This window comes from Amblyraja radiata, chromosome 5 (assembly GCF_010909765.2).
Source record: "Amblyraja radiata isolate CabotCenter1 chromosome 5, sAmbRad1.1.pri, whole genome shotgun sequence".
Lineage (NCBI taxonomy): Eukaryota > Metazoa > Chordata > Chondrichthyes > Rajiformes > Rajidae > Amblyraja > Amblyraja radiata.
Genome location: NC_045960.1, coordinates 17,254,193 through 17,273,240, shown reverse-complemented (window position 1 = coordinate 17,273,240; position 19,048 = coordinate 17,254,193). Strand labels below are relative to the sequence as shown.

Here is a 19,048-nt window from a genome sequence, read left to right as displayed (position 1 = left end):
AACGGGTCCCACTTAGTCTAGTATTTTATATTTTCTTCTCAGTTCATATGTTTCATGTTAAGCATAATGGTGATAGAAGCATTGCCAAATCCTGTCCAAAATTAAAAGACCCGCCTGAAGAGAATACAGGAGACAGTGCCAAATATTTGTTGAAGACCAATTTTAATCCCTTGTTTATTTTCATTACTTTTGAATGGCAGCATAGATCAAAATACAGTAATGCACCAGGCATGGTGCATTTTTTCTGCAAACTAGGTGCCGCGGATGTAAAGCAGGTGGGAAGCTGAATGGAGTCTTCAACAAGGAAAGATCTTACTCAGCAGAGCAGAGACTGCCTGTTGAGATGAAGAGATTATCACTATAGCTCTGCCTTTTTGTATAAATATTTGGGTTATAAACTCTTTGGAGCGTGTTGTGGAAATGTTTTAATTCTCGGCCGGTGACATCAGGTGTTATTAACCCTGGTGAAAATCTAGCAATTTATCAATGATTGCAGTAATTATTTAAGATGACAACCTGCCATCTGCTCCCAACAGATACAATAAGGGAAGTGATACTTAAATTCCAGACTCCTTGCAAGTCAGGCATGAGCTACAGATCCCCTTGCAGATAGCGTTTTGAAGCAATTCTTTCTTCGTGGCAAGCAGGAACTGGCAAAGTTTTACTGTGCTTTACGATGGAGTGATTGTGGCAGATTGTAGCATGATCGAATCTTACTTTAAACTATTCATCTATTTTTCCAATTCCCCTAGTTGGCAAGATTATTACCGTAATGTAAACACTCTTATTGAGCACATTTCCTGGTAAATTAGCTGCTTTCTCGTGTATTTGTGAATTTTCATTGACGACAGAGGTTTAAGGTGAGGGGGGAAAGATTTAATAAGAATCTGAGGGGTAACTTTTTCAGGCAAAGGGCGGTAGGTGTATGGAACGAGCTGCCAGAGGAAGTAGTTGAGGCAGGTACTATTATAATGTTTAAGAAACATTTAGACAGGTACATGGATAGGACAGGTTTAGAGAGATATGGGCCAACTGTAGGTAGGTGGGACTAATGTGTTGGTCGGTGTGGACATGTTGGTCGTGTGGGCAAGTTGGACAGAGGGCCTGTTTCCACACTGTAAGAAACTTGTATTTCTTTGCGGTGTAGGGGGGCGAGGTGGGAGGCAATTCAGCCCATCAATTCTATGCTGGCTCTCCATTTCTCCCAAATTTTATCCTGAATCCTATTCTCCCGAGAGTTTACCAGTTGAATCGCAGATGAATGGGGCGGAACATGGTGCAGCAGGTAGATTTGCTGCCTGACAGCACCACAGACCCTGACTCTGGGACAATGTCTGTACGGAGTTACCACATTCTCCCTTTGACCGCGTGGGTTTACTCCGGATGCTCCGGTTTCCACCCACACTCCAAAGATGTGCAGGTTTGTAGGTTAATTGGCTTTGGTAAGTTGTAATAAAAATTGTCCTTTGTGTGTGTAGGTTAGTGCATGAGTGATCGTTGGTCGATGCGGACTCGGTGGGCCGAGGTGCCTGTTTCCACACTGTATCTCTAAAGTCTATCGTCTAAAGAATGAGTGGGTAGTCTTAGAGTTTGCAGATGACTAGAGTCATGGAGTCATACAGCACGGAAACAGACCCTTCAACCCAACTTGCCCATGCCGACCAAGATGCCCCTTCTCCAGTAGTCCCACCTACCCGCCTTTAGCCCATACCAAAAATAGACACAAAAAGCTGGAGTAATTCAGCGGGTCAGACTGTATCTCTGGAGAAAAGGAATAGGAGACACTTCCGGTCAAAACCCTTATTCAGACTGAGAGTAGGGGAGAGGGAACCGTGAGATATAGACAGTGAAATTGAACAAGTGAATGAAAGATATGCAAAAACGTAATGATGAAACGATCCCTTGTTGTTAACTGTGGGCTGGGTGGAAACGCATTATGCAGACAATTAAACACATTGGACGACAGTGAAACTAGTACAATGAGAGACGGAGAGAGAGGGGATGTTCTCTAACTTGAAATTAGAGAAATTAATATCCATACCACTTTCTTTTTGTTTAGTTTAGAGATGCAGCGCGGAAACAGGCCCTTCGTCCTAACCGAATCCGCGCTGACCAATGATCCCAGCACACTAACACTATCTTACGCGCAGCGCACTAAGGACAATTTACAATTTTACCAAGCCAATTAGTCTACAAACCTGTACGTCTTTGGAGTGTGGGTGGAAACTGAGCACTCGGAGAAAACTCACAGTCAACGGGAGAACGTAAATCTCCGTACAGTATGCACCTGTAGTCAGGATCGAACCCAGCAACTCTACCACTGCACCACCGTGCCGCACCCTCCCCCCCCCCCCCCCCCCCCCCCCCCCCCATAAGTATCAGCATCAGCGGACCCCGCCTGCAGAGGAAGATCAACTCATCAGGGCATTTTATTGGCACAATGAAGTGAATGATTGTGAATAGATGACCCACTCAAACTGCAGAGCAGTAATTAACTGTGTACTTTGCAGAATCCTGGATATGTTCCCATGTATAGTGCAAATGGACACCATTCATCAGGTCATTCTGTGGCAATCTGTGACAATATCTCAAGCTGTTTTAACCTCATCCTGTAACTCTCTTCCCAAACTCCCTGCCTGTTTATTGCATCAACAATTTTTCCGTTGTAAGGATGCTCTCTATATGCCGCTTATTGTACACAAATATTTACCATCTGAGGAGCAAGTGGTTCATGATGACCCAGCATCTAAAAGATCCCCAAAAGAAATGGATGCATTCAACAAGGAAAGTACAAAGTACAGTGGTTACAAATTATCTTACATATCAAAGGCGAATAATCTTTCAAATCAGGACAATTCACAAACCAAAATGTTTAATATTTCTTTCTGATATCATTCAAAAACATTAGCTCTCTGCAAAACTGTTGCCGTGTTAGTTTATTACATTTGGATGTCTGTTTAGTTTTTTTTAGTTTATTTTAGAGATCCAGAGCAGCAACAGACCCTTTGGCACACCTAGTCCACACCACACTAGGAACAGTCTACAATTTTTTACCAAAGCCAATTAACATACAAACCTGTACGTCTTTGGAATGCGGGAGGAAACCGGAGCACCTGGAAAAACCCACGCGGTCACAGGGAGAACATACCAACTCTGTACAGACAGCACCCGTAGTCAGGATCGAACCCAGGTCCCTGGTGCTGTGAGGCAGCAACTCTCCCGCTGCGCCACTGCTGGAAGCAGTTTAACATTCTGTTTTAGTTTTCCTGAGATATGTCTGCTCACATTGCCCTCATGGTTGCAAAGCCGCGTCCATACATCAAAACCTGTTCCGCCTCATCTCTTTATGAAGCTAAGATTCTAGTCTTTTAGTCCCACACAATCCTTCTCCTTGGGGAAGATAGGCAGTATATTCTGCTCCCATATCCCTGAAAATGTTCCCACCAAATAACCGCAATATCTCTTGGACAAGCCTCGTTGACACATCATGGCTGCCTTTCTGCCTCAATGCCTTTTTCCTGAACATCAATGGAGCGGCACAGTGGCACACCTGGTCAAGCTGCTGCCTCACAGAGCCAGAGACCTGGACACAGGCGCAAGGTGCTGGAGTAGCATCAGTAGCTCAGCGGGTCAGGCAGCATCTCGAGAAAAATGACCGGTGACGTTTCGGATCGGGACCCTTCTTCAGACTGCTGATTCAGAGGCCTGGGTTCGATCCTGACCTTGAGTGCTGTCTGTATGGAGTTTGCATGTTCTCCCTGTGACCCGAGTGGGTTTCCTCCAGATGCTCCGGTTTCCTCCCACATCCCAAAGGCGTTGCGGGTTTACAGGTTAATTGACTTCTGTAAATGGATCCTAGTGTGTTGGGAGAGGATGAGAGTGTGGGATAACGGAGTGTGAACAGATGATGGATTTTCCGGACGATTCAATGGTCTGTTTCCATGCGATATCTCTAAACTAAATAGGTGTCACTCTCATAGCAATACTTTAAAAGTAATTAAATCGGACAATGCATGAGGCAGCATCATTCCTAATGCCAATGGCCGCCATCACGCACGATCAGTATGGTGAACATTCTTCAGCAACACCTCCAATACCAATGATTTCTGTTGCGAATGAACATTGATACATATTAATTTACTTTCAAATTAATTTTTTTGTTTTTGTTTTATTTTGTAGTTTTAAAGATGCAGGGTGGAAATAGGCCCTTCGGCCCACCGAGTCCATGCCAACCAGTGACCACCCACACATTAACGCAATCCTACACACACTAGGGACAATTTACATTTATACCAAGCAAATTAACCTATAAACGTGTACGTCTTTGGAGTGTGGGAGGAAACCAAAGATCTCGGAGAAAACCTACGCAGGTCACGGGGACAACGTACAAACTACATACAAACAGCACCGGTAGTCAGGATCGAACCGGCGTCTCTGGCGCTGTAAGGCAGCAACTCTACCGCCCCTTCACTTCAACTGGAATCATATGGAACTACGATGGCACAGTGGCGCAGCGGTAGAGTTGCTGACTAGAGGTGCTGTCTGTATGGAGTTTGTACGTTCTCCCTGTGACTGCGTGGGTTTGTAGTTTAATTGGCTTCAGTAAAATTGTAAATTGTCCCTAGTGTGGGCTAGTGCCAGTATACAGGATGATCGCTGGTCGGCACGGACTCAGTGAGCCGAAGGACCTGATTCCGCACTGTATCTCTAAAGTCAAAAAGTCTAAACTGCAGGTGCTGGTTTATTAAAAAAATTTTAAATAGAAAGTGCTGGAGTAACTCACCGGGTCAGGCAGCATCTCTGGAGGATATGGATTTTTGGCATTTCGGGTCGGGACCCTTCCTCAGACACGGAAGAAGACAAAGTCTGAAGAAGACCCAGGCAGCATCTCCTCCTCCTTCGGAGACTGAGGATGGTTCCTGACCCAAAACGTCATTCAGCTATGTCCTCCAGAGATGTTGCCTGACCCGCTGAGTCAATCCAGCACTTTGTGTGTGGTTTATTTTGCTTGGAGTCTCCACCATAGTGTAATGTAACCTGAAGCACTTGGATTTAGGTTGCATTTTCCCAACCGATCCTCGCTCCTGCTCGTCAGACCAGTCCTGGCTCACGGAGACAGGCTCTCTGGGTCTTTAATTTCCTCCGGGTATGCATCGGAATAAAATTCCTGTCAACGCTCTTGTGGTATCCAAAAAACGTTTTTTTTTTGTTTATCGCACAAAAGACTTTGATGCAAATATATCAAAGCTGTGCGTTTGCCAGAGAGAGTCTTCTGGGAAATTATTTTTGGGCAGGTAATTATTATTTTTTTGCAGTCCCAAGTTGTAATGCACTCTTGTCTTCTGCAGAGATTGTTTGCAAAAGGCTTTGGAGGTCTGCCTTGAGGAGAAACACATTCAGAGCTCTGGAGGGAATGAGAGACTGCAAGTCTGGTTCAGTCGTTCCGAAGTGTTAGCATAGGTATGATGAGCCATATGGCACAACGGGTCAAGCATTAAGCTTCTTGAAGAGCTCAAAAGAATGTTAGAAATGGGAGCAGGACTAAGCCATTTGACCCTTTCCACTGCTCCGCCGTTCATCAAGATCATGGCTGGTTTTCTGCTTCTGTGCCTTTATTCTCAATGTTATTGGGGGTGACTAGTGATGCAGCATGTGGAGCCGCTGTCTCATGTCGCCAGAGACACGGGTTCCATGCTGACCTCGGCTGCTGACTGCATGGAGTTTGCACGTTCTCCCTGTGACCGCCTGGGTTGCCTCCCACGTCCCAAAGACATACGAGTTTGTAGGTTTGCATCTGTTGATTGCCCCTAGAGTGTAGGGAGTGGATGCAAAAATGGAATAATATAGAACTAGTGTGAACAGGTGATCGATGGTTAGTGTGGATTCACTAGACCAAAAGGCCTGTTTCCATACTCCATCTCTAAACAAAACTGTGCTAAGGGCGGGACAATAGCGTAGTGTTAGAGCTGATGCCTCACAGTGCTAGAGACCAGGATTCAATCCTCACTAAGGGTGCTGCCTGTACGGAGTTTGTACGTTCTCCCCGTGACCGTATGCCTACTCCCATTTTTCCGGGTGCTCCAGTTTCCTCCTTGGTTGTGCAGGTTCGTAGGTTCATTGGCTTCGGTAAAATGATAAATTGTCCCTAGTGTGTGTAGGAAAGTGTTAGTGTACGGTGTGATCGTTTGTTGATGTGGACTCGGTGGGCCGAAGAGCCTATTTCCACGCTCTATCTCTAATGTCTAAATCCCCATATCCTTTTGAGTACTTCAATTTTCCACAATCTGTTAATCTCTGTTTTGAATGTACACACTGAATGAGTCTCAGCAGCTTTCACCATCTTCTGCATGAAGAAATGTCTCCTCATCACAGTTGTACGTTGTTGACCGCATGCAACAGACTTTCTTGGTTCTAGACTTATCAGCCAGAAGAAGCATCACCCTTGTCGAGCCCAGAAAGAATTTTCTCAGTTTCAATGAAGTTACCAATGTAACCTAACTCGGGAGAGTAGAGTATAGGAAGGAACTGCAGATGCTGGTGTACACCGAAGATAGACACAAAATGCTGCATCTATCCACGGGAGAGTATAGGCCTGGTTCACTCAATCCTTCCACATCCAACAAACCTGCTGACACAGAAGCACTCCGGGGAAACATTACTGCATTCTTTTCATTGGCAAATATGTACTTGGGTAAGGAGAAACTGTGACTTCAGACTTTAGAGATACAGCGTGGGAAAAGGCCCTTCGGCCCACCGTGTCCCTGCTGATCAGTGATCACCCCATACACTAGCACTATCCAACACACTAGGGACAATCTACCCACTGCGCCGCAGCGGTGGAGTTGCAGCCTTACAGCACTTGCAGTACCGCAGACCCAGGTTCGATCCCAACTATGGGAACTGTCTGTACGGAGTTTGTACCTTCTCCCCGTGACCTGCGTGGGTTTCTTCCAAGATCTTCGGTTTCCTCGCACACTCCAAAGACGTAAAGGTTTATAAGTTAATTGGCTTTGGTATAAGTGTAAATTGTCCCTCGTGTGTGTAGGATTGTGTTAATGTGCGGGGATCGCTGGTCGGAGTGGACTCGGTAGGCCTGTTTTCATGCTGTATCTCTAAACTAAAAAACTTTTAAAAATATACATTTGCACAGTGGCAGAGTGAAAGCCAGATAGGTTTCCAGGAGCAGTGCCCAGTAACCAGTTGGAGCAGCAGCAATATTGACAGCAAACTGGCAAACTGATTCAAGGCCAGTGAACACAAGACAACACTAATCTCAGCAACTATGAACTTAGTGGATTTGTTTTAGAGATACAGCATGGAAACAGGCCCTTCGGCCCACCGAGTCCACACTGACCATCGATCACTCAAGTTTATGTTATCACAGTTTCACATCCTGCACGCTAGGGGCAATTTACAGAAGCCAATGAACCTACCGATCTGCATGTCTTTGGAATGTGGGAAGAAATCGGGGCACCCGGACAAAATCCATGCGGTCACAGGGAGAACGTACAGTCTCCGTACAGACAGCACCCATAGTCAGGATCGACCCCAGGTCTCTGGCGCTGTAAGGTAGCAAGTCTACCGCTGCACGACCGTGCGCCCAATACACAATACTCCAGCTGTGGTCTCAGTAAATACAGACATTTGTAACTGCAAGAAGATATCTTGACTCCAGGACTCAAATGCTCTTATAATGAAGAACAACATAACATTTGCCTTGCAAATCACTTGCTGTGCTAGGACCTTGCTTTTCAATTACTTGTATGCAAGGACGTGTAAATCCCTTTGATCATCAGCTTTCCCATTTCTTTATCCTTTGAAAAATGTCTCTTTTGTGCACTGAAGTGGATAACTCTACATTTTCCACATTATTTTGCTCCTGGCACACTATGTCCGCTAATCCAGCTTGTCTATAATCTCCTTGCAGCCTCTTTTCGTCCTCCTGCATATCGCAATCCCGCCTAGCTTTCTATTGGAAGCAAACTCATGAATCTGATATTTGGTCCCTCAAAGGATAGTTGACATATATTTTGCACAGATGGAGCTCAAGGACAAACCCCCATGGTACCTGTGCAAAGCTCATAGTGCTGGAGTGACCCAGCAGGTCAGGCAGCATCAGTGGAGGGAATGGACAGACGACGTTTCAGGTCGGGACTCTTCAGACTAATTATAGCATGCAGGGGGGAGGGGGGAGAGAAAGATTTGGTGCCTCACTGGTTACCTCCTACCAAGCTAAGAGTGATCTATTTGTTCCAACTTTTTTTTGGTCTATTTCCCATTCTTGACTCTTAACTTGTTGACCCATCTTTGGTTTGGAATCTTATCGAAAAACCCTCTGAAACACCAAACGATTCAATGGTGCTTTATTGTCACGTGCAAGGGCACAGTGAAATTCTTTTCTCACAAAGAGTCCAGTAGAGTATTGCCATACTTACGCTCAATCTCTGATTGCAAAGTGTACAGAAATTGTCTACTGATCCCGCATCCTAGAGGAGCCATGTTTTGGGGCCATTTTCCAAGTCCAGTCCACGCTCTAGGTCTCGTGGTGCAGCGCCCGATCCAGGCGAGCCCCAGGCTGCTGCAGGGCCTCCAGCCTTCGCCTTCCCTTCGACTTGTGGATTGTCCAGCGAACCGACGTCCCTTTCCTCGCCCGTCCACCTTTGTGCTTCGGGGCACCTCCCGCAGCCGACCTCTAGGGTGCGGTAGGCCAGACCACAGTTCCCTCTCCTCCCCTACCGGCCTCGCTCCTCACCCATCGTGCTCGCCATCATCGCCCGCTCCATCCTCCCAGTCTCTGGTGTTCAGGGAAGAGCAAGGTCTGCTCAGCGGCTTCCCCCTTCCCGACAGACTATTAGCCCAGCATGTAAATATTATAATGGGGACATCTAATGATGGGGGCATCTAATGGTAGCAAAAACAGGGTGGCAGATTATTATCTAAATGGTGTCAAGTACAACGGGATATGGGGATCCTTGTTCATCAGTCAATGAAAGTAAGCATGCAGCGAAGAAAGCGAATGGCATGTTGACCTTCATAACAAGAGGAGTTGAGTATAGGAGCAAAGAGGTCCTTCTGCAGTTGTACAGGGCCCTAGTGAGACCACACCTGGAGTATTGTGTACAGCTTTGGTCCCCTAATTTGAGGAAGGACATTCTTGCTATTGAGGGAGTGCAGCGTAGGTTTACAAGGTTAACTCCTGGAGTGGCGGGACTGTCATATTCTGAGCGAATGGAGTGGCTGAGCTTGTACACTCTGGAGTTTAGAAGGATGAGAGGATATCTTATTGTAACACATAAGATTATTAAGGGTTTGGACACGCTAGAGGCAGGTAACATGTTCCCGATGTTGGGAGAGTCCAGAACCAGGGGCCACAGTTTAAGAATAAGGGGTAAGCCATTTAGAACGGAGACGAAGAAACACTTTTTCTCACAGAGAGTTGTGAGTCTGTGGAATTCTCTGCCTCATGGTGGAGGCCGATTCTCTTGATACTTTCAAGAGAGAGCTAGATAGGGCTCTTACAGATAGGGGAGTCAGGGGATAGGAGGAGAAGGCAGAAACAGTTGGAGATGATCAGCCATGATCACATTGAATGGCGGTGCTGGCTCAAAGGGCCGAATGGCAGCTCGTTCCATACACCCACCACCCTTTGTGTGAAAAAGTCACCCCTCAGGTTCCTATTAAATCTTTCTCCCCCTCACCTTAATCTTTCCACCCTGTCCTAAAGGAAGTTCTATGTTATCCCACATTCTCATCTATTCCCCTACGCACCTGAGGCAATTTACAGCGACGGATCAACCTCCACACATTGTCTGGATTGGCTGGGTTGCCTGAAGGAAGCCCACGCGGTCACAGGGAGAACGTGCAAATTGCACAGACAAACACCCCAGGTCAGGATCGAACCTGAGTCTCTGGTGCTGCAAGGTAGCGGCTCTACCAGCTGTGCCACTGTGCCACCCTCTGTGCCACTGTGTCGGTCAGTCCTATTATTCTTTTTAAAGTGCTATATTATTACATCCTTCTTTCAGGAGCCAGGCTCCCACTCTGCTTTGTACACAAATGGCCCATTGCTTTCAAATGTTGTGAGGGAAAGATAAAATCTCGCAAGTTGTGCTCGTAAGATGAAAAGGTTAAGGGTTCCAAAATGTTATGTGCACAATAAAATGCACACAATCTAACTGGCCGGATAAAATCTCAGCAAATAACCGCAACTGAGCACAATTATTTTTTGAATTGTCGATACTATTGTTGCCTTCACTTGCCGTTATTTTTTGACAAATTTTGATCACTTTATCGAAGCTGTTTAAATATTTTGCTGGCTGCTATATATTCCGATTAGCGAAAACTCATCCTTTAAACAAAAAAGGACCCAAAGTTCTGGAATAACTCAACATATAACGGCATAACGGCAGCATCTCTGGAGAACATGGATAGGTGACGTTTCATATTGGGACCCTTCTTCAGACGGAGAGGAGGGGGGGGGGGGGGGGGGGGGGTGGAAGGAAGAAAATTGGAAAAGGGAAGAAGGGTCTCGACCCGAAACATTACCTATCCATGTTCTCCAGAATCGGCAGTTCTTTGTTTCTAATTTAACAAAATATGTTTAGTTTACTGTTCCTTAGCACAACTGATTTTGTGTGGTTTCTCTTCACAATAAATATAACTTGATGATTAGACATGGCTCAGAAGTGTAAAGATCTTCAAATGGAAATTTGGTGTGTTTTGTAGCCTTGTTAACGCAAAGTTTTGGAAGTGGATGCTGCTGGATACAACCCAGTGGTATGAATATTGATTTCTCTAGTTCCAAGTAACCCTTGCATTCCCTTTTTCTCCATCCCTCCCCTGCTAATTTCACTGTTCGTATCCTTTCATTATCACATCCTCCTCAGCCAACAATGGACCTGTGTGACCTCTTTGGCCATCGGTGCCGGCTCTTGTTCGGTGTCGGATTTGTTCTGTATCTTTTCATACCACTAGTTTCCCTCTCCCCTGATTCTCAGTCTGAAGAAGGGTCTCAACCCAAAGTGTCACCTTTTCCTTTTCTCCAGAGATGCTGCCTGACCCGCTGAGTTACTCCTGCATTGTGTGTCTATCTACTGGATAGACACATCAGTGATACTTTAGGCTTTGTATCTTGAATTGCTGCACTGGGGAGGTTTCGAATGGAGCTTCAAAAGTGCTGGAGTAACTCAGCGGGTCTGGCAGCATCTCTGAAAAACATGGCCGGTGACATTTCGTATCGGTAACCCTCTTTAGCCTCTAAAGAAGTCTAAAGAGTGAAGCTTGTTATAACAAAGCAGAAGGTAAACTAATACACACGGTTACCTTCGGTCTTTTCAGCTCATGCTGACTGTAACTTGGTGCCGCTTCGTGCTTCTATAAATGTGAGATGTGAAGAGAGACGAAGCAGGCCTTAAAAAATGTATTACCATGATACAGTCTCCATATTGACATTGTTCTCGGGCATTGTGCTCGGAGCAGAAGCAAGTCACAAAATGCTCAGCAATGTTGTGAAATACACTTCTAAATATACCGAAATACAACTTGGTGGAATGAATGCACGTTTTATTTTTGCTTTTACGCAGCCACTTCATGTTTCCATGGATACAGTTCGATTTGTATAGATTGCACACTTCACAATGCATTTCTTATATTTAAGTTACTTCTGCACATTTTCTTAAAAATATGGAGTTTTTGTTGAAATTGTACAGTGCGTTAGTGTGGCCTCTCCTGCAATACTGCATATAATTTTGGCCCCCTTACCGAAAAAAAGATATAGTAACATTGGAGGCGGTACAGAAGTTATTCAGCGGGAGAACTCCTGGAATGAGAGGATTGTCTTACTAACGGAGATGGGTGGCATAGTAGTGCAGCGGTAGAGTTGCTGCCTTACAGCCCCAGAGTACCGGGTTCAATCCTGACTACGGGTGCTGTCTGTACGGAGTTTGTACGTTCTCCCCATGACCTGCGTGGGTTTTCTCCGGGTGCTCCATTTTCCGCCCACACTCCAAAGATGTACAGGTTTGTAGGTTAATTGGCTTGGTATAAATGTGAATTGTCCCTAGTGTGTAGGACAGTGTTAATGTGCGGGGATCGCTGGTCGGCACGAACTTGGTGGGCTGAAGGGTCTGTTTCCGTGCTGCATCTCTAAACTAAGCTAAACTAAAATTTGTGGACATTAAAACCATGCTAAATCTTGCAGAATCACTGACAGTTCTCTGTGCAAGAAGGGTACAGAAAGAAAAGAGCTGACATTCTACTTGGGTAATGTCATTACTCATGACACGTGAGCTTGAATAGCTGGACACTTAGTCAAGCACATATCACAAATCTTATTTTTATTATTTGTTATTATTATATATGATATACTTATTATTAATTTGCAACACTTAGCACCAGGAAGATGGGGAAATCATTATCTCTCAATTGGAGTTTCTTCAGAGCAGTGATTCTTATTAATTGAGACATTTATGAAGAAAAACTGTTCTGCAATTTTCTTTAGAAGTTAATGTTAGTTGTTTTAAATTTAAATGGCTGTGAATCACTGGTGTGCTATTCCGGATTAGTTTTGCCGTCATATGGCAAATATTAAGAATTGCAACAACTAAGTAACTAATCAAAGAGTTATTTGCTCGAGCGAGAGCAAAATACTGCAGATGTTTTTGTCCTGCTGAAAGCCACAGGAATAATGCCGTGAAAGCTCACGAGATGACGAGAGTTTACTGAGTATCTAGACAAATCGGCAAATCAATGCATTAGCCCAACACTGAGCTCCGAGTGTGTAGGCAGGCACTGCAGATGCTGGTGTACACCAAAGACAGACACAAACTACAAAACTGTAAACTCAGAGTCTGAAGAAGGGACTCGACCCGAGATGTCACCTATTCCTTCTCTCTGGAGGTGCTGCCTGTCCCGCTGAGTTACTCCAGCAATTTGTGTCTATCTTCGGTGCAAACCAGCATCCACAGCTCCTTCCTCCAATACACTCATTTTGCCAGCCCTGGCAAGATCGTGATATTCCCCTCACTTCCAACATCGCAATTCCCCCACCCGCCACATTCCCGTACACTCCACCTTACTCCATGAATAACCTGCATCTGCAGTTCCTTCCTACACTTTCTTTTGTATTGATTCACAAGTGGTACATTGCTCCCGAAAGGATGGCTTCCTTTTGTCGATGAGGAAACCGAACAGCCTACCTTCTGCAGCCACTGCGTGTTGTTTTCCATGATATTTTCGAGCTGCTGAAGCCTTTGTACGGAGCCGCCGTTGTCCCCTTCCGGAGAATCCCTTTGCACCGTGTTCGGCACAAAGTGGTTTGGCACCGAGCGACAGTTGTCCACCTCAGGCAGCAGGAAAGTGTAGCTGCAAGATCCGTGCTGAATTTGATAGTGCCTTTTCCCGGTGTTATCCATCTTGTGAAACCCAGTTCCCAAGGAAAGACTGCAGCTGAAGAAAAGCAATGATGGAATCAACATTTTCCGTTTCTGTTCTCAGTGCAGAAAGTCAAGTCCTTTGTATATGAAATGCAATCCAAAGATTTTTTTTTTGAGGAAAAGATCTGTCAGAGGAATTTTTTCAGTTGTGCTGCTTTTTATCCTCTGGAATTCTGTGGTGAAATTGCCAAGTACAAAGCACTGCGAACTGTTGCTGCTTGATGTTCTGTCAGAACTGGAGTAATAAGGTTCTGTATTACTTCCTGTAGCCTTTCAGTCTGTGTTGTGCAGGCAGAGACAATGCTGTAAAGCAAACATTATTCCCCACTGGCTTGGTTTCCCAGCTTGAAAGTGCCCTTTTTAAAAAAAAAAATCTGAAGCCTCACTGCGCACGTTTCTGCAAGCTGCTGTATCTGACTCAAATCAATGCAGCGTTTTATGATGATTTGACAGGAAAGGCAGAAGTGTTATATGTGTGCCCTGCCCCTGCAAGGGCTGCCTGTTACCTTCCACCAAGGGGAGGTCACTTGCCAGACAGCAGAGATGCAAGAGAACGTTTCCTATCCAACCCACACTACGTTTACCGAAAACATCCAAAAGACAGATGATTGGCCTCTAACAGAGCCAGTGGTAATTCCCTTTCAGTCCTTTGTGGGGGAATCTATGAATAGACTGAAGAAATCAGTTCTGGCTTCTCTCGGACTACGTGCTGGAGTACATTATACAGCTAGGAATGAAAGATTGTACTGGCGGGTGAATGTCCTTGTACTTGTAGGTGAAAGCCTCTTGCCTCCATTCACTTTCTATGTAATAACCAATGCCTTCAACATATTGTTCTTAGAAAACCTAGTGTGAGCAAACTGTGCTCTGCACTTTTAAAGAGAGAAATAAATGGGCCAGCGTGCTCAAACGCTGGGGGTAAAATTGAAGCCCTTCTGCCTTCATTCGATTCAGCTCAGCGAGTAGAGGTTGGTCTGAAACTTTTGAAAACCATAATTTCACCTATCTCTCGGCTCACACGGTGCACATTTCAGATAATTAGGAGCGATGTCATCATCTTAAGTCAACACATTCAAGTGAAATGGAAGGTAGACACAAAATGCTGGAGTAGCTCAGCGGGACAGGCAGCATCTCTGGAGAGAAGGAACATGTTTCAACACGATCCCGAATTTTTAGGCAAGTGTCACTCCCGTCAATTAGGCATCTAATTCATTTTAAAAGCCGAGGATGTGTTGGCTTGTGAAAATGTAGGTGATTCATTTGCGAGAAACATAAACGTCCTTTTGAGAGATCTCTGCTTTGCTCAGTTATGAGAACTAAAAGCTGTTCTCAGCCCTGGCGTTTTGACATCCTTCCCAGCGATTAATTTGGTCACTTATCAACTCAAAGCACATTTCTACCGGGCAAGCAGACCTTTAGAGAAATGTTTTTGGTTTCACTAATTAATTAATCTGCTTGCTGTATCAAAACTGGAACATGGTTTAAAACACTGGAGTGATTGTTAAAATCAGTTCATATAAAGCTTTGACAATCTGCCAAATTGTTATAGAGGAATTGATTTTTTTTTGCTATGAAAGGAGCAAAGCATTTTGTTCTCAATAACTGAGCTGTTACCCTAAGTTTGGAGGTGTTTTACAATTCACCTTTTGCTAATTTTGTTGAGTGCAGTGATTGCAGTTAAGTGTTCAATTTTACCCCCTTTCGGGACATGGCCCTTTCAAGTGCTCGTGACACAGAGAGTGATTAATTTTCATAAAAAGCCGACGAGCTGTGCGCTGCTAGGCTTGGAAGGTCTTGCACTCCAATGGGAAAAGTGGACTTCTTTTAGCACAAATGTCAGACAGCCTCTCTTGGCAGCTCAGCTGAAGATTATTCCCTCTTTGTGCAAAAGGAAAATGTGGCGCAGAGGTCGAGTTACAGCGCCAGCGACAGGGGTTCGATCCTGACTACGGGTGTTGTCTGTACTGAGTTTGTACGTTCTCCCAGTGACCACGTGGGTTTTATCCAGGTGCTCCTGTTTCCTCCCACATTCCAAAGACGTACAGGTTTGTAGATTATTTGACTTTGGTTAAAAAAAAAGAAAATTGTGCCTAGTGTGTGGGATAGTGCTGGTGTGCGGGGATTCTCTAACCGGCGCAGACCCGGTGGGCCGAAGGGCCTGTGGGCCGTATCTGTAAGCTGAACTAAACTAAACTTAAATGAGCTAGGTGCTGTCCTGGATAGTCATTTTGATCTTACCTCGTCTAAAAAAATGATTCCCATGCAGCTTATAGAAGGTTTTATATATAAAAAACTTTTAAATAAATCTTTAACTATGCAGCTGAAGTGATAAGGTTTGTTCTTTGCAACTGAGATACAGAGATACTATGCAGAAACAGGCCCTTCAGCCTACTGAATCCATGTCGACCAGGGTTCATCCCGTACACTAGCACTATCCTATACACTAGGAACAATTTTACAACTTACTGAAGCCAATTAACCTATACACGTGCACGTCTTTGAAGTGTGGGGTGAAACCAGAGCACCCGGAGAAAACCTATGTAGTCACAGGGAGAACATACAAACTCAGTACAGACAGCGCCTGAAGTCAGGATCGAACCTGGGTCTCTGGTGCTGAAAGGCAGTAACACTACCGCTGCGCCACCGTGCCACCCTACATTAAATTCCATATTCCTCCTATCCTGCTCATTCATTTGTCAAGATGCCTCTGAGACGACTGTTCCTTCCTTCACCACCTCCTCTGGCAGCTCATTCTAGACACCATCATTATACACAAAGGGCGGTGGGTGTATGGGACGAGCTGCCGGAGGAGGCAGTTGAGGTAGGTATCTAGACCCTATCTGCACCTCTCATTATTTCATGTATCATCTCTCAGCCTCCTTTGCTGCAAGGAAAACAGACCCAACCTACACAAAATCTCCTGATAAGTCAAGACCTCGGCAGGGCACAATGGTGCAACGGTAGAGTTGCTGCAGCGCTGTCTGTACGGTGCTGTATATACTGGGTTTGTACATTCACCCCGTCACCACGTGGGTTTTCTCCGAGATCTTCGGTTTCCTCCCACACTCCAAAGACGTACAGGTTTGTAGGTTAATTGGCTTGGTATAAATGTAAATTGTCCCTAGTATGTGTAGGATAGTGTTAATGTGCGGGGATCACTGGTCAGTGTGTACTCTGTGGGCCGAAGGGCCTGTTTCCATGCTGCATCTCTAAACTAAACCAATCCAGGCGACATCCATGTGAATCTGGAGAAACAAGAAAGTCTAAAGAAGGGTCGGAACCCAAAACGCCACCCATCCATTTTCTTCAGAGTTGCTGCCTGACCCCTTAAGCACTTTGTGTCCATCTTTGATATAAACCGGCATCTGCAGTTCTTTGTTTCCACATGGAACTGCAGATGTTGGTTTACAATAAAAATACACAAAGTAACTCAGTCGGTCGGGCAGCATCCCTGAAGAACATGGATTGGTGACGTTTCAGGTCTGAAAAAGGATCATGTTCCGAAACGTCTCCCATCAATGTTCTCCAAAGATGCTGCCTGGCCCTCTGATTTGCTCCAGCACTCTGTGTCTAACTTTGTGATTTTTTTTCTGGTTAGAAAATATTTAACTCTTTGAATATTTCCCCCGTTCTTAATAATGCGAACTAATGGTGCAAAGATCCCGATTTACGATTTAACCACTCATAATTCCTTAATCTGTGTCCTCTGTTTTACATCTGAATATGATCATTTTGCTTGTGTTTTTATTGCTTTGCCTCAATTGCTGATCATGTTTTTAGTCACGGCATTCATCTTAATTTTATCTGTCAGAAGCATTTTCTTTGTGGCCTGTCTTGGCAGAACTTACGCAGCAGACACTCTTGGATGTTGTACAAAGGTGCCATTTCATGCTGCTTTCCATGCCCTGTCTCTTACGTCTCACTGGAAGTTAGAGGGAGGTAAAATTAATCATGAAATGCTAAAGTGACTGTGCTTCAGTTTATTCCACACAAAGTGAAACCTTAGAAACCTGCAGGACCTTGCGGGATTGAACACTAGGAGTCAGGTTTGCAGCTTGGGTCAAAATTCAGCTCAGCCAGAATCTCGCTCACAGAAGTCCCATTTATCTGAAGTCTCCAGGAGTCTGTTGTCAAGTGGGCTTCAGTAATCCAGTACTTATGTCTATGCCGACCGGCTGAACAATTGCACAAGTTAACTCTCGTAAGAAGGTTTGAATCCAAAGGGTAACTTGGGTGAAAAATACATTTGCGATCATTTTGTTAGTCAAGGAGTACTCAATTACTCCAAAAATCAGAAGAAGGGTTCCGACCCAAAACATTACCCACCCTTTAATCTCCAGAGATGCTGCCTGACCCGTAGAGTTACTCCAGCACTTTGAGCCCTTTATTGTTCAAAGAACGTGAATAGGTTTAAGGTGAAGTTGGAGAGGGAAACTGAGGGGTAACTTTTTCACACAAAGGGTGGTGGGTGTATGGAACGAGCTGCCGGAAGAGGTTGTTGAGGCAGGGACTATTCCAACATTTAATAAACAATTGGACAGGTACATGGATAGGACAGGTTTGAATGGATATGGGCCAAATGCGGGCAGGTGGGGCTAATGTAGGTAGGACATGTTGGTCGTTGTGGGCAAGTTGGGCCGAAGGGCCTGTTTCCACACTGTGCGACTATGACTATTACGAGTTTTGGCTAATCAGTACATAGGTCTTTCTTCTCAAAAACAAACTCCACCGAATGCAGTATTTTACCCAGGATTGGGGAAATCAAGAAACCAGAGGTCATAGGTTTAAGGTGAGAGAGGAAGATTAATGGCAACCTGAGGGGCAAGATTTCCATTCAGAAGGTGGTGTGTATATTGAATGAGCTGCCATGGGAGGTTGTTGAAGCAGGTAGGTTTAGAGAGGAAAGGTTTAATGTGTAAGAAGGAACTGCGGATGCTGGTTTAAACCAAAGATAGACAAGTTGGATATGGACCAATTACAGGTAAATGGCTGTGGAGGCCAAATCATTGGGTAATTTTAAGGGCTGAGATTAATAGATTCTTGATTAATACGGGTGTCAGGGGTTATGGGGAGAAGGCAGGAGAATGGGATTGAGAGGGAAAGATAGATCAGCCATGATTGAATGGCGGAGTAGAGTGGATGGGTCGAATGACCGAATTCTGCTCCTATGACATGATCTGGCATTATATTAGCAAGGACATCTTCATCGACATGGAAGAGTTGGGCTGAAGGGGCATGTTCCGTGCTCTATGACTATTATCTTCAGGGAACAATGAGCCCTTCCACCCTACTGCTCTGGACACCAGTGGTGATGATTTCCACAAACCAAGGTTGCAGTTGGTGATGTTCTGAGGCTGAAAGTTCATGGGTTGCAGTTGGGAATTTTTGTCAGCACAAGAGAACTTTGACTTGGAAAGGCCGCCACATTGTCAAAAGTGTTTAATTGTTTAATGCACCAGGAATAGAACAATAACATTCTTACTTGCTGCAACACTACAGGTCCATCAACTCTATAACGCAACAAATAAATATAAAATAATTAATAATTCAATAAATTAACAATCAGTAATATTTGATAACCCAACCATAATAACGCATAATAGTGTTGTAGGTAA

General features: G+C 44.8%; 1 protein-coding gene across 1 annotated transcript in view; it reads right to left on the bottom strand.

The window, feature by feature from the left end:
- angpt2 (angiopoietin 2) overlaps positions 1-13,984 on the bottom strand; it is an 86,440-nt gene extending 72,456 nt beyond the window's left edge. Inside the window, exon 1 of the mRNA XM_033020682.1 lies at positions 13,197-13,984. Within this exon, the coding sequence (XP_032876573.1) occupies positions 13,197-13,475 (279 nt within the window). The 5' untranslated portion in view covers positions 13,476-13,984. The remainder of the gene's footprint in view (positions 1-13,196) is intronic.
- Positions 13,985-19,048: the final 5,064 nt, after the last annotated feature.